The sequence below is a fragment of the Lactuca serriola genome, chromosome 7, assembly GCF_051521515.1.
Source record: "Lactuca serriola cultivar US96UC23 chromosome 7, Lser_US96UC23_V15, whole genome shotgun sequence".
NCBI classification, from domain to species: Eukaryota; Viridiplantae; Streptophyta; class Magnoliopsida; order Asterales; family Asteraceae; genus Lactuca; species Lactuca serriola.
The window spans coordinates 23,865,652-23,882,296 of NC_136414.1; the positions used below are offsets into that span (position 1 = coordinate 23,865,652).

A 16,645-nucleotide genomic window follows, 5' to 3' on the forward strand; every position below is an offset into this window, starting at 1 on the left:
GACATCAAAGGAAAGGGAAAGCTAACATCAGATTCTAAGTTCCATAATAAGAAATCATCAGCTAACCCTAGAAATCAAAAAAAAATCAAATACCATCTAACAAACCAACAAATTCACTAAAATTTAAACAAGATAAAACTAAAATCAAAGTGTATACAATTAAAAGAAAAGATCAAACCACTTTAGTAAAAAGAACATATTTGGTTGATATTTCTACTGCAATTCCTTTTTCTGTGAAAGACTCACCAGGACCTAAGCGACTTTGGGTTCCTAAATCTGCTTGAATTTGTAGGTAATCAGTGACGAGCAGTTCGATGATGAATGGTATATAGATAGTGGTTGCTCACATCACATGACAGGAAGGAAGGAAGAGCTGAGGGAGTTTCGGTCCCTGAAAGATGGTGGGTGTGTAAAATATGGAAATAACTCTTATGGAACAATCAAGGGATACAGTATGATAACAAATGGAGATTTCTCGATTTGAAAAGTGGCATATGTGGAAGGATTGCAGCATAACCTCATTAGTGTGTCACAATTAGTTGTGGGCACATGTTTAAAGGTTACATTTGATGATGATGGCTCTGAGATAATCGAGAAACAATCCAAGAAGGTTCTATTGAAATCTGAGCGCAAGGGAGAAATGTATCCTTTAAATCTCAAACCGATACGAGGAAAACCAGCAATATGTTTGCTATCAAAGGCAAATATAGGTGAAAGCTGGTTGTGGCATCGACGATTATCGCACCTAAACTTCAAAGATATTAATAAGTTGGTGCTTGCTGATCACATTCGAGGACTCCCTCTTCTCAAATTCGACTAGGAACATCTGTGTGCAGCGTGTGAGATGGGAAAGCAAAGCATAAAGAGCCACCCTACAAGAATCAATACAAAGATTATTGAGGCTCTTGAGCTCTTACACATCGACTTATGTAGACCTTCGGCTATAGAAAGCTTCGGTGGTAGTAAGTACATTCTTGTTATTATAGATGACTTTTCACGCTTCACCTGGGTTTTCTTTCTTAAGCCGAAATCAGATGCATCTGCCAAGTTGAAGACGTTCATCAAGCAAGTGGAAGTGCAGCTAAGGAAGACGGTAAGGAATATCAGAAGTGACAACGGTCTGGAATTCAAGAATACTGATTTTGAGAACTTTCTGGCTGACAAGGGGATAACTCACAATTTTTCGGCCCCTTATACACCACAACAAAATGGGATTGTTGAAAGACGAAACCGTTCTTTATGTGAGGCAGCCAGAACCATGCTCAGTTTTGCTTCACTTTCGTTATATTTTTGGGTTGATGTTGTTGCAACCGCATGCTACACTCAGAATCGGTCTTTGCTAAACAAGAGATTCTCAATTACTCCATATGAGATCTTAAACAACCGAAAGCCAAATTTCAAATTTTTCCACATATTCGGTTCAAGGTTCTTTATTTTCAATTCTAAAGAGAACCGAAATAAGTTTGATGTCAAAGCCAATGAGGGAATCTTTCTGGGTTATTCACTAACATCAAAAGCATACAGAGTGTTGAATAAACACTCAAAACGAATTGAAGAAACCTATTATGTCACCTTTGACGATAATTACATGAAGAAAGTTTAAAGAAGTGAAAGTGACTTAGGAGAAATTTTTCCAGAATCTGGACAGGTCTCGGTTCCAATAGCCAACCTGTTTGAAGAGTACATGCGGCTGTTTGATGAACCAGAGAAAGCGGCACACTCAGAAGCGAAAGCAACAGACAACAAAATTGATAGTCTCAAGAAGATTATTGATGAAGCTGCCAAAGAGATGGAAAGTGAACCTCCTAAAGCTAAGGGTGATCCACCATCTACTGACTCAAAGTTCCAGGGGGAGAGTTCAACTGCATCAAAAACAAACAAAGTATCTTTCGAGGGGGAGAATCCAATTCCGTCCCAACCGTATAAAGGTCCAAGCGAAGGGGAAAGTACTGCTCCAAAACCACCCAATAGTAGTCCTATTAAGGGGGAGAATCCTACTCCCACAGAGGTTGCAAACTTTGATGCTGCCACAGATTACACTTCGCCAGTCAAGGGGGAGATAGGAAATACAACTGACGAAGGTGATGATGATCAATCAGAATTTGAAGTTGAAGTGAACGCTGAGTTAGATCCAGCATATGATCCAAACTATCCTCTGTTAATAAAATGGACCAAGTACCATCCCAAAGCATAGATTATTGGTGAAACTTCTGACAAAGTTCTTACTCGTTCTCAATTGAAATCAAAACAAACTGCACTACTCTTTAAAGTTGAATTTTATATGTTTAATTCGTTTGTTTCCAAGATTGAACCAAAAACTGTAAATGCTGCACTTGATCATTCAGATTGGGTCCAAGCAATGCAAGATGAACTTCATGAGTTTGAACGCAACCGAGTTTGGAGGCTGATTCCCACACCAAAGGATGCTTCTGTGGTTGGCTTGAAATGGGTCAAATAGATTCAACACATTTGACTGTGATGTTTACCAAAGGCGAAGGTCACAGGTTTTTATTCGCTCTTGTGGATAAACACTTGTTTTCTATCTACTGCTTGGAGCACATAATCAACATAATTCATCGGTGCAAGCAGAACTCTGAAGCTGGCAAGAAGAACTTTACGGATATGCTTCGGTGGTACATTACATTTCGTTGTCATCTTTTGGCTATCATACCAAGGGTGTTCAAGATAGTGAAGAAGTCTTCTGTTGCTAAACAGAATTGAGGTTTCGACTCCAAAGACGCAAAGGAGGAGATTGTTGAGTCTATTTGTGTTGCGTCATGGGCCTCATGTTTTGTATCCGGATTGGGCATGTCCATCCGTGATTATTTAGTAGGGTTATAGTATAAATATGCATGCATGTATGCATAATACGGGTTAATCATTACGTTCATTATTTTGTAACCCTAAACATCTCTGCAATCGAAGTTCTTAATCGAGCTCTTATGAGGTGTTGAAGTATTAATCATTCGACACATTCAAAACCATATTTGTGTTCTTATTTGCTTTCATAATTTTTTGTTTGCATAGAATCTAACGATCTTTAAAGAACTTTTTTTCTAACATATATATATATATATATATATATATATATATATATATATATATATATATATATATAACAGACATGACAGATAAAAAAAACTAGAATTAGTTGGAAGTCAGAGAGTGTCGAAAAAACTTTTTTGGAAGAATATATACATGAATCAACCACTAATGGTCGGGAGGGGAGTGGCCTAAAAGGAAGCTCGTGGATTATAGTCGCGGAGAAATTGAAAAATGTGCATAATTTTGTTGTCGGAAGAAAACAAATGAAAAACCAATACGACTACTTAAAAACAAAGTATTCATGTGGTTGAAACTAAAAAATAAAACTGGAAATCTTTATAATCCCTTAACGAACTCTTTCAACATGACCGATGAATAACGGGAAGCGGAGGCCAAGGTATATATAAGCTAAGAAATGCACCCCTACCTTGCCCTGATCTTTGTATCCAACTGTTTAATGGGGCGACCTTGACCGACGTTCATAGTTGTGGGCCATCTTTAACACTACCTCATCCCTCTGAAGTGTTACTACAAATGATTTTGAGGATACTGAGATGAAAGAACCAACACCTCATATGGATGCCCCAACCTCAACATTACCCAAACCTACTAGTACTTCACATGCAAGTGAAGAATCCTCTGGGAGGACAAAAAACAACAGGGGGGACGAGATGGTCCCTAAGAAACCACACTTGATGATGAGTTAAAAGAAGTTGGAAAAGAAATTTTTAAGGATGCACAAGCATTCTCGCAAGCAAATAATCTTGACAAGGAGATGGATGATTGTATGGCGAAGTTGGCAAGGTTGGAATGGGGAGAATATGATCCGAAATACACCATTGCTCTTATGTTATTCGTTGAAAGTGCGGGTAATAGGAAAATTTGGTTGCGACTCAACTTGTCTACTTGTGATTCGTGGGTAAAAAATGCAGGAAAAAAGTTTGGATTAATTGTTTGATTTTAGTATGTTATGGTTCATATGATGGATTTTTTGTTTAGAGTTGTTATGTGTTATGGAGTTTTTTGGTTAGGTTTGTTATGTGTTATGGATTTTTTTGTTGCATTCATATGTTATGGAATGTTATAAGTTTAGGATTTATATGTTATGGTTTGTTATGTTATTGATTATTATTTTATTGATTGTTATGTAATTTGTAGTTAATATTTTACATGTCACATATGGATAAACAAGGTCAATTTTTATATTTTCTTGTATTCTCATGGTATTGGTTGATGTTGGTCTGACAAAGGCAACAAATAATTAGAAGAATAAGCGCTAGCGAACCGGTAGAAAATGGGCATGCGTATACGCAAGATTTGATACACGGAGATCCTATACAATGTTTTAATATGATGTGTCTTTCACAGGATGCATTTGTACAATTATGAAATCATTTTACACAAAGAAATTGGTTGCAACGTAGTAGGACAATAAGCATTGAAGAGAAGATGACTATATTTTTACATGTTATAGAGCATAATGAACATTTTCGAGCGGTTAAAGGAAGATTTCATCACTCCACACAAACAATTCATCAATGTTTTCATGAGGTCCTATGTGCAATGATGTGTTTTGCAAGAGAAATTATAGTACCAACATCGTCTAATCCAACAAGAAATACCTTAGAATGACATAGACAACTAATGCATATATTTCCCGGAGCAATAGGTGCACTAGATGGAACACTTGTACATGCAGTTGTGCCCGTTGAACAAAAAACTCGCTAAAAGGGAAAAGGAAAAGGTGAATGTTATCAAAATGTAATAAGAATTTGTGATTTTGATATGATATTCACCTTTGTATAGGCTGGATGGGATGGCATAGCACATGATTCAAAAGTTTTGAAAGAAGTTGCATTTAATCTAACTTCGGGTTTTCCATTTCCTCCACCAGGTTTGTAGTTTTTCTATAAGTTTTATTATCTATATTATTTATATAATAAGTTTTTCAATCATTTACAGATAAATATTACCTTTGTGATGCCGCATACACCAACACTCGTGGATTTACGACTCCATACCGTAATACTAAGTATTGGTTAGCCGATTTTCAAAGAAATAGAGATTTAACTAATGAAGAAAAGTTCAATCATGCTCATACACAACTTAGAAATATCATTGAACGCGCATATGGTGTATTGAAGGCGAGATTTCCAATTTTAAAACAAATGACTCCTTAGCCTTTTCCAGTGCAAAGAGACATAGTCATTTCTTGTGTTGTAGTCTATAATTTTATAAGGAAATACAATATTCAAGGCATAGAATGGGAGAAAGTGAGGGCCAAAACATACAAGGCATAGAATGGGGTTCAAAAGCTGTTGGCTATATGGCTACTTTGCGTGACCAAATTGCTAATCAGTTACTTTCAAATGGATTCCATTAAATTTGCATGCAATTTATTAAGTACTTTTTGATTTTTTATAACAATTTGTATTTGGATGTTGTATGACACTTTATATTTGGATTTTAAATGATGTATGTTTAATTTGGATTTTATGTGATAGTTTGTATTTTTATAATTATTTTATCGAGCAATATAGACAACATAAGGGTAATATGATCATTTTCATCATTCAGCACAATCAGTCAAAGAAATAATCAAACAACATAAACTTAGTCAGATGTGGACTCAATCAACATTTCTAACCCAGTCAGTTTCTAACCCAATCAGCTCTAACCCAGTCAACAACTATAAAACGACCCCTTAATCATATATGATTAATATGGGCAAGGAACAATTTTAGATCAAGAACACGAAAATGAATCTTGTTCATATAAATCAGATGTGATTGAATACATATGATCACATGTGATTAAATAAGTATAATCATATGTGATTAAATACATATAATCACATGTGATTTAATACACGAGAACAACTATTGAATCGTATACGCAAAAACGGATCTTGTCAATATAAATATATGTGATTAGACACATGTAATCACATATGATTAAATACGTGATACCAACTATTGAATAAAAAATGGAAAATAAATTGTGTTCGCAGAAATCATATGTATTTAATCATATATGATTTATGTAGACAATATTAGTTTTCGTTTTTTTTTCAATTCAATAATTTTTTCTCGTATATTTTATTCACATTTGATTTAATATATGAGAAATTAAAAATCTTTCTACTATTTCTTCTTACAAATCCTCCTACTCAATTGAATAGTGACATGTGTATAATTTAATGCTCATTTAATGATATTTTAATACATTAATATTACACATGTCATCATTTAATTGGGTATAAGGATTTGTAGGAACAAAAGTAGGAGGATATTTAACTTCTCTTGCTTTATAAAATATTTTATATTTATATAATGATATTAATTTTTTATTTTTAATAAACTCGTGTAATACACGGGTCTCACACCTAGTAAACAACATGCTTGAATTACTCGAGACAACCAAATAGAATTATTATATCTAATTACAAGCCTTGAAAGATATGTGTTGTGGTTTTTTCTTGAAACTATATTAACTGAGACAACCAAATAGAATTATTATATCTAATTACAAGCCTTGAAAGATATGTGCTATGTTTTTTTCTTGAAACTATATTAACTGTAAAAAGATATAAAGAAATTGTTGATACGGTTTTAAAATGGAATTAGAAAAAGAAGAATCGCATACTTTAGATTCACATACAACAACTCTAAAACTTTGGGAAGAGCTCTTATAAAGTTGATCCAACTTTTATATCCAAGTGGAAGCCTCATTATCCTTAGAAAATAGACATAAGGCCTCTCCTATTTTTCAACATTGGGCACCTCTCAAGGTTTTTCAACCACTTTAATGTCAATGAAACCAGTCATTATGAAATTGCTAATTTTCTTTAGACTAATTGAATACATGAAAACCCCACATACCATAACAAAAGCTAACAAAATTATTCTCAACGACAAGGAATTCTTTACGGGTGGTCTAATGATAAGCATATCATGTAATTCAAAGCATTCGCATATAATGTTTGTTTTGTACTTGCAACCAAGAAGAAAGACATGAATTGAATACATAAAATAAATTTGATATTGAATGAAACCAAAGGAAAGAGAAAGGCAATAGAATGAATCAAGTATACTTTAATAAAGAAGCATAGATCATCTGCCATTATTTCAGTATTTCCCTTTTCCCCATTCTTTCTTGCTTTACTCATGTTTTTCTCATGTTGAATCTTTTGCTTCAGATGAGTTGCCTAGAGAGAAAAAGAAACAAAAAGATGAGTGTCTCTTTACGAGAACAACACTGTCACGAGATGTCTTTTTGAACTGATCCACACTTTTCCCCTGTTATCCTCTATAGATTTTGCTATATAAAGTTATTACTGTTAACCTAATAATATTTTGGGCTTTATTTTGTATTGGGTTTTATGATTGGGCCTTTTCTCTAGGAAACCCTAATTAGCTTGTCTATATATTATGTCTTTCCTTTTCATTATATTTGTACTTCTCTTTGATAATAATATGAAACCCTAGCCGTTATATGTATTTCATTTGTTAGTTTTCATGGTATCAGAGCTCGGTTGATTATCTGTAGTTTTTCGTTTTTTTTGGGCGATTACTGTTCATCGACACTGTTCATCGCGAGGTTACTGTTCATCGATTACTATTCATCGACACTGTTCATCGCGAGGTTACTGTTCATCGATTACTATTCATCGACACTGTTCATCGCAAGGTTACTGTTCACTGTTACTATTCATCGGCACTATTCACGTGTACTGTTCATTGTCACCATTTGCAATTTTGGGGTATGCCTTTTTTGCTCGTTTCTGTATTTGGTTTGGTTTGATTTGTTCGTTTGTCGGTTTTGAGGGTTTCGTTTTCGTCTAGCTTTGTTGATTTCGAGATCTTGATCATTTTTTGCTACTACTCGTATTTACTATTTGACCGATATTGAAATATGGCCCCAAGAGATGATTCTCTTCAGTCCATTAGTATTCAACTTGATGGCAAAAACTATGCCTATTGGAGTTATGTTATGAAAAATTTCTTGCGGGGCAAGACTATGTGGGGGATTGTTACAGGTGACAAGAAGAAACCAACAGACGAGAAGGCCGCTAATTATGAAACCTTACTGGATTCATGGGAGACTGATAACTCCAAGATCATTACTTGGATTAATAATTCTGTCATCCAGTCTATTGGTACTCAGTTGGCGAAGTATGACACGACAAAGGAGGTTTGGGATCACTTGGCTAGGTTGTATACTCAGTCTAACTTTGCAAAGCAGTATCAATTAGAGTTTGATATTCGAGCCCTCCAACAGAACAATCTTAGTGTTCAGGAATTTTATGCAGCTATGTCGGATTTGTGGGATCAGTTAGCTCTTACAGAACCTGATGTGTTAAAGGCTTTTAAGCCTTATATTGATAGAAGGGAAGAGCAACGTTTGGTTAAGTTCTTGATGGCATTACGTTCAGATTTTTAAGGTCTGCGTGGATCAATCTTGCATCGTACACCTCTTCCCACTGTTGATTCGGTTGTTCACGAGTTGATTGCTGAAGAAACTCGTATCAAGTCCCATGCTGACAAAGCTCCCAAGACAGCCACTCCTGCTGTCTTTGCTGTTTCACAACGAACCCAATCTTCAAACCAAAATCGTCCCAGAGTTGCATTTGATGAGTGTGCTTTCTGTAAGAAGAAAAACCATTGGAAGGCAAATTGTCCTTTACTGACAAGCAAGGGAAATCAACAGCAACAACAAACAAGATCACCAGCATACTCTTAGTCTTCATAGCAGAACAAGTCTTCTGGACAGTCACGTCCCTCTTTTTCATCTTTTAGGCCAGCACAGTACGCTGCTGCTACACCTTCAGTTGAGAATGACACAAATTTCACACCACCATCAGCCTTGGATCCACAGATTGTTGAGCAGTTCAGACAGTTCTTAGCTACCAATCCAACTGCCATGTCAGCTTCCATGTCTCATTCAGGTCTGTCTTCATCCAACACGTCAAGTATTCCTTCAGCCTTGTGGATATTGGATTCTGGTGCATCTCATCACATGTCACCACATTTTTCATCTTTTGCTTCATTATCTTCTCGTACACCTATCTCTGTTATGTTTGCTAGTGCTACACCCATGTCAGTAGAGGGTGTTGGTTCTATTGTCACTCCTTATATATCTTTAACAGATGTGTATTACATTCCTACACTTGCTTTGAATCTTGCATCGGTTAGTCAGTTGTGTAAATCTGGTTGTTGGGTCTTCTTTTCTGATTCATTCTGCTGTGTACAGGACATTCGGTCTCGGAGGGTGATTGGGATAGGCCGTAGACTTGGGGAGCTTTATGTCTTGGAGCAGCTACATGTTGCTGATGTTGCTGCATCTAGTGTCGATTTGTCGTCTTTTCGTTTAAACCCTTCATCGTCTCCTTTTTATCTTTGGCATTCTCGTTTGGGACATGTTTCAGCGTCTCGTTTACAGTTTTTGGTTTCCACTGGTGTGTTAGGCTCTTTGAAATTTGATGATATTTCTGATTGTTGTGGTTGTAAACTGGGAAAATTTTCTGCTTTACCGTTTAATAAAAGTGTCACTCGTTCTGTTGCTCCCTTTGATATTGTGCATTCTGATGTGTGGGGTCCCTCTCCGATAACCTCCAAGTCAGGAGCTAACTATTATGTTTCATTCATTGATGATTACACTCGTTATACATGAGTTTATTTTATGAAGCGTAGGTCTGACTTTTTCACCATATATAGTGAATTCAGAGCTATTGTCAAGACTCAACACTCTGTTGTCATAAAATGTTTTCGGTGTGATCTGGGAGGAGAATTTACCTCCAATGATTTTAAACAATTATTGGCATCTGATGGCACTATACATCAATCATCTTGTACAGACACTCCTCAGCAGAATGGTGTTGCAGAAAGAAAACATCGACATCTCCTAGAAACTGCTAGATCCTTACTACTCTCTGCTCAAGTTCCCAATATGTTTTGGGGAGAATATGTTCATACCGCTACTTATGTTATTAATCGCATTCCTACTGCGTACACTTCGGGGAAGTCTCCTTATGAAATGTTGTTTGGACAACTCCCAGATTATTCTTCATTACAAGTGTTCGGGTGTACATGTTTTGTCTTGAAGCCTCATGTAGAGAGAGATAAGTTGTCTTCAAAATTAGCTCTTTGTGTTTTTCTGGGATATGGTATTGGTCAGAAAGGTTATCGGTGCTATGATCCTTCAAATCAGAAACTGTATGTATCTCGCAATGTCACCTTTTTGGAGCATATTCCATTCTATAGCATTCATGTTCAGTCACATGATGCAACCCGAGAGGAGCTCTGTACTATTGATCCGTTTAGCATTGACATTGATGATCAACCACATGTCACTGATCCACCACTTGCTGCTGATCCACCACATGTGGCTGATCTAACACCTATCGTTGATCCTCTGCCTACAAATCATCAATACCCCCCTCCATCGAGACCTTATCATAATAAGAAGTCCACAAAGCTTCCTGACTTTGTCTATTCCTCTTACTCACCGGCTTTTGCCTCTTTTATTGCTAATGTACATCGTCTCTCTGAGCCAACATCCTATAAAGAGGCCATTTCTGATCCCCTTTGGCAGACCGCTATGGCTAAGGAACTTGCAGCTCTTTATCAGACTCATACATGGGATCTGGTTCCGCTTCCACCTGGAAAACACACGATTGGTTGTCGTTGGGTTTACAAAATCAAAACAAAGTCTGATAGATCCGTTGAGCGCTATAAAGCCAGACTTGTTGCGAAAGGGTACACGCAAAAGTATGGTATGGATTATGAGGAGACGTTTGCTCCTGTTGCAAAAATGACGACTGTTCGCACCTTGATTGCAGTTTCTTCCATTCGTCAATGGAATATTTATCAAATGGATGTCAAGAATGCTTTCTTGAATGGCGATCTTCATGAAGAAGTATACATGTCTCCTCCCCCTGGTATTGCTCACCGACCAGGTGAAGTTTGTCGACTTCGGAAGGCTCTATATGGCCTCAAACAAGCCCCTCGTGCTTGGTTTGAGAAATTGTCTACGGTGATTACTTCTCTTGGTTTTCAACCAAGTAACCATGATTCGGCTCTATTTATTCGATGTACGAATGCAGGGCGGATTATTCTTTCCTTGTATGTCGATGACATGATTATTACTGGTGATGATTATGATGGTATAGAGTCTTTAAAGCGTGATTTAGCTCACCGTTTTGCTATGAAAGACTTGGGATTACTTCGTTATTTCTTGGGGATTGAAGTTGCTCAATCTCCAAAGGGTTATCTTTTATCTCAAACGAAGTATATTTCAGATTTGTTTGAACGTGCACGACTCATGGATAATCGAACAGTTGATACGCCTATAGAGAGTAATGCAAAGTACTCTCCAACTGATGGTGTCCCATTATCAGATCCAAGTCTTTATCGTACCATTGTTGGGAGTTTGGTTTACCTGACTGTCACTAGACCGGATATTGCTCATGCAGTTCATGTGGTTAGCCAGTTTGTCACTGCTCCTACTACTGTTCATTGGGGAGCTGTTCTTCGTATTTTGAGATATTTACATGGTACTCAGTTCCGCACTCTTATGTTTCCTTCTTCATTCTCTCTTGAGTTGCGTGCCTATAGTGATGCAAATTGGGATAATGATATTTATGATCGTAAGTCCACTACTGGGTATTGTGTTTTTCTTGGAGATTCATTGATATCATGGAAAAGCAAGAAACAAGATGTTGTTTCTCGATCTTCTACAAAATCTGAGTATCGAGCCATGGCTATCGCCACTTGTGAGATTGTTTGGTTGAGATGGCTTCTTGCAGATATGGGCGTTCACATCTCTCAGCCTCCCCCTTTGTATTGTGATAACGAGAGTGCGATAATGATTGCCAAGAATTCAGTGTTTCATGAGCGCACAAAGCACATTGAGATTGACTGTCATTTCACACATCATCATCTCCAGAAGGGCACTATCTCCCTTCCTTATGTTCCTTCCTCTTTGCAGATTGTTGATATTCTTACGAAGCCGTTGACTGCTCCTCGATTCCATTTTCTGTCTGACAAACTCTCAATGCTTATTGCTATTGCATTGTGAGTTTGAAGGGGGATGTTAACCTAATAATATTTTGGGCTTTATTTTGTATTGGGTTTTATGATTGGGCCTTTTCGCTAGGAAATCCTAATTAGCTTGTCTATATATTTTGGGCTTTATTTTTTATCCGTTATATGTATTTCATTTGTTAGTTTTCAGTTACATCCACATAATTTACTTAAAAACTCACTCATAACTTGATATATATCAAACATTACTATGCATACTTGATTACTTGTCACGATAAAAACGAATAAAACATTTGCAAATGTATAATTTGGTGTGCATGCGTATGTGACATAAAGCAAAGAAAACGGATAAGTACCTGAAGAGCTTGAAGACCGGAGAAGTTAAATTGGAGTCTTTTGCCCCACGTGAAATCAATAGAGGCGGTAGAAGATGAGGAGGAATTACAGCGATGCAACCTGTTCATACTCTTCTGATTAATTACTCCACCATTCTCCTTAAATTGATTGATTCCTCTATGAGATGCTTATGTAGCAATGATTTTGGAGGAGAGTGAGAGGATCAGATTACAAGTTGAAGTTCAGTTGGAGCATGAGTGTTGCTCCAATTAGTTGTAACACATTCGGTAACAAACACCCCAACCTTCGGTTAATAAATGAATACGCCATGGATTTCATCGTTCCAGCTTTGTTCATATGTTATCAGCTTCTGAACCCTAACCGAGCCGCTGAAGATTAGGGTATATGACAGAGGAGACGATAGTGTTCTCACCGATGCTTATCAGAGAATATTAGGGTGTATGGTGGTGGTGCAGTTGATGGTTGAAGGCAACAAAAAAGTGGTGGTGAGGCGTAGGTTGTGGTGGTGTGATGGTATATAGTGAAAGAGATGATTTTGTAGCTTTCATTTGGAAAAGAAATGAAAAGATACGCATACACCCTACACTTCATTAAAAGTTAGGCACTCTTTTTTTTAGTGGTTATTCTCATTTGTTCTCAATATAATAAATTTTCTTATTTGAATATATATATATATATATATATATATATATATATATATATATATATATATATATATATATATATTCAAATGTTTTCACTATCTATTGTGTGCATGTATCATTAATTCCGGACCAATCATTTTAGTTATTTTAAGAAAGCAATTAATGCATATTAAATGCTGAATATGTAATTAATATCCATTATATCTTCAACATTTAATATGCATTAATTACTTTCTTAAAATAACTAAAATGATTGATCCAGAATCAATCATACATATATATATATATATATATATATATATATATATATATATATATATATATATATATAGAGAGAGAGAGAGAGAGAGGTAGGTTCCGTTGAGATTAAAAATAAAATAGAGATCTCGAGATTCAACCTCAGTCATGTATTTCATATCTGCCGCAATAACCTTCCGGCGTACCGGCGCGGCAGTTCTGGTATAATCATAAATGATTACACAGCGCCACCCATTCCTTTATCCTCCGCCACCACCCCCACTACCATAACCGCCACCGCCACCACCCCTACCACCACCTCTAACACCAGCCGACCACCACTGTCACATACGTTACTTATACCACCGCTATCTCTGTCACCACCACCTTTTCTGCCACCAACTGTTATAATCATATATGATTACTCAGTTTGTGAACAGACATATATGTATAATCATTTATGATTAGGCATATATGTATAAATATGCATAGTCATATATGATTATACCTCTCTACCATATAATCATTTATGATTAGGCATAGTCCGTTGCTGCCGGTACGCTGGAGCGTTAGAGCGGCAAGTAAGAAATACATGGCTGTGGTTGAATCTCAAATACATTATAGGTCAAAGGGATAATGACTTGAGAGGGTAACATACTTTTGAATTTGATCACATTTGGTCACTGAACTTTTTTTCGTGCTCTATTAACCCTTTAACTTGTTGAATTGTGCAAATTTTCCCCTTATGACCGGGTTTAGCCGGTTTTAAACGGTTTATTGATCCTACGTGTATTTTTTATCTTACGTGGCGAAAGAGGTGGCATGTAGGCCCCGATTTTTCGTCTCCGTCTCATTAAACCACACCCCGAAGTCTTATTTGGTCCTTAAACTCGACTAGGTCACAAAATTCTCCATCGATCATTCATCTCCTTCAATTGTTCTATGGCATCATCTCCAAATCCTACTGATCAGAACTTCATTGTAGTGGATTTCCACTACAATGGTCAGTTTGCACCCAATCCCTTAGTTTACTTTGATCCCGACAGAGCATCAGTGCGAGATGTTGACTTCAATGGGTTTGAGTATGAGCAATTCATGGAATTCCTTCACAAGCTCACCAAATCGAGAAGCAAAGACATCTATTTCTGCCTTCCACAAGAGTCTTTAGGTCTTGGAATTCATACACTGGTGAACGACGGTGATTACAAGGAATTTTTGGATTTGGCGTACACTAATGACAAGAGAATGAATGTATATGTGGATCACCATAATGAACCTATCTTCGACTGGATTGAGGCTGAGGAAAGTGAAAGTGAAAACGAAGACTTAGATGAAGATGAGGATTCAGTTATTCAAGATTCATATTCTGTTGATCATGAAGAAGATGATGCTACCTATCCATTTCCAGCAAACAAAACTGCACATGATAGATTTTTAAACATCCTTTGTGAACCTATAGAGAGTGAAGATCAAGATGATGAATACGTGCCACCCCAGTACCCTGTGTATGATGAGAGACAGCCATGGGATCAGATGAAACCAATTATAGGTATGCGATTTTGTAACCCTACTGAGCTTAAACATATGTTAAGCAATTATGCAGTTGCTAATGGGTATGATCTATGGTTTGAAAAAAATGACTCTGATAGATTGTTAATGAAATGTTGCAAAAAGAATAAGTCACCATCTTGCCCTTTCAGACTATGGGCCTCCTGGATGAGTAAAGAAAAGACTTTTCAGATCAAATCTCTAGTGAATGAACATAATTGTTGTAAGGTGTTTAAGTTTGGGTCAATTGTAACTTATAGATGGATAGGGAAACATTTTATGAGTCAAATTATAGAGAACCCAAAAATGAGTGCAAGGAAGATGAAAGCTAAAGTGTCAACAACATTCAACATAAATGTGAGTGTGGGGCAATGCAGAAATGCAAAGAAATTTGCATTACAAGAGATTGAAGGAAGTTTAATTGAACATTATGGGAGATTGTGGTCATATGGTGAGGAAATTATCAGGTCAAATCCTGGGTCTACTGTGAGATTGGATGTAGACATCATGCCAGATTCCACAACTTTGTTTTCTAAGTTTTATGTGTGTTTCAAAGCTGTAAGGGATGGTTGGTTAGAAGGGTGCAGGCCTGTAATTGGGCTTGATGGTTGCTTTTTAAAGGGTATAGTTAGAGGAGAAGTTCTTTCATTTGTTGGGAGAGATGCAAACAACCACATCTACCCTTTAGTATGGGCTGTGGTATGTGTTGAGAATAAAGAAACATGGAAGTGGTTCATAGATTTGCTTATGGATGACATTAATGGTGGTCTTGGTGCAGGCATTACCCTTCTTTCTGATGGACACAAGGTTAGTACTAGGTCATTTTTATGCTTCATTTTTATGCTTTTTCACTCATAATGATGTTGTGATTTGTAGGGGTTATTACAAGCAGTTAAGGAAAGATGTCCAGAAGCTGAACATAGACAATGTGCTAGACACATTCTGGCCAATTTTAATAAAAGGTTTACTGGTCAACAATACATAAAGTTATTGGAGGGCTGTAAGGGCTAGTACTGTGGAGAAGTTCAAAGGTGTAATGGAGAAGATCAAATCTATTGATACTCATGCTTATGATTACCTTATAGACAGAGATCCTACTACCTGGTCTAAGGCATTCTTTCAAGAAGGAAGAGATTGTGATGCAGTGGAGAATGGGGTCAGTGAGAGTTTCAATTCTGCTATTAGGCATGCTAGAAGGAGACCTATAATCACTATGTTGGAGGAGATTAGGTTATTTGTGATGGAAAGGATATACACTCAAAGAGTTGAAGGAATGGAATGGGATTTGCTTATATGTCCAACTATTAGGAAGCGTATAGAAGATCTGAAGGTTAAACAGAGGTAATTATTTTACTTTAATATGCTTATGTTAATTATGAGGATGTGTTATTGATTCACTAATGTTAATATGCTTAAACAGATTGTGGGGAGTTACTCCTTGTGGTTATCAAAAGTATGAGGTTAGATTCACTGATGTTGCATATGGAGTGGATCTAATTGCAAAGAAGTGTGCATGTAGAATATGGCAACTTACAGGGATACCATGCTTACATGGAGTGGCAGCAATCTCTTACTTAAATCATGATGCTGAGGCATATGTGTCCCAATCATACACTACTGAGGCTTACCTAAAATGCTATAAATATAGCATTAATCCTCTCAATAGTAGTGAAATGTGGCCAGATGTTCCATACCATAAGCCTTTGCCTCCCAAAAGAAGAAGATTACCTAGTAGGCCATTAGTGAAAAGGAAGAGGGATGCAATTGAAC

At 36.7% G+C, this 16,645-nt stretch overlaps 2 protein-coding genes across 2 annotated transcripts; both read left to right on the top strand.

Moving 5' to 3' along the window:
- Nucleotides 1-4,723: 4,723 nt before the first annotated feature.
- LOC145063792 (uncharacterized) lies at nucleotides 4,724-5,428 on the top strand. Its single transcript, XM_079011373.1, has 4 exons — nucleotides 4,724-4,789; nucleotides 4,852-4,939; nucleotides 5,008-5,189; nucleotides 5,285-5,428. The coding sequence occupies exons 1-4, from the start codon at nucleotides 4,724-4,726 to the stop codon at nucleotides 5,426-5,428; spliced, it is 480 nt and encodes a 159-aa protein (XP_078867499.1).
- A 2,531-nt stretch (nucleotides 5,429-7,959) lies between these two features.
- LOC145063793 (uncharacterized) lies at nucleotides 7,960-8,487 on the top strand. The gene has a single exon (XM_079011374.1). It carries the CDS (start codon nucleotides 7,960-7,962, stop codon nucleotides 8,485-8,487), a length of 528 nt encoding a protein of 175 aa, XP_078867500.1.
- The last annotated feature ends 8,158 nt before the right edge of the window (nucleotides 8,488-16,645 follow it).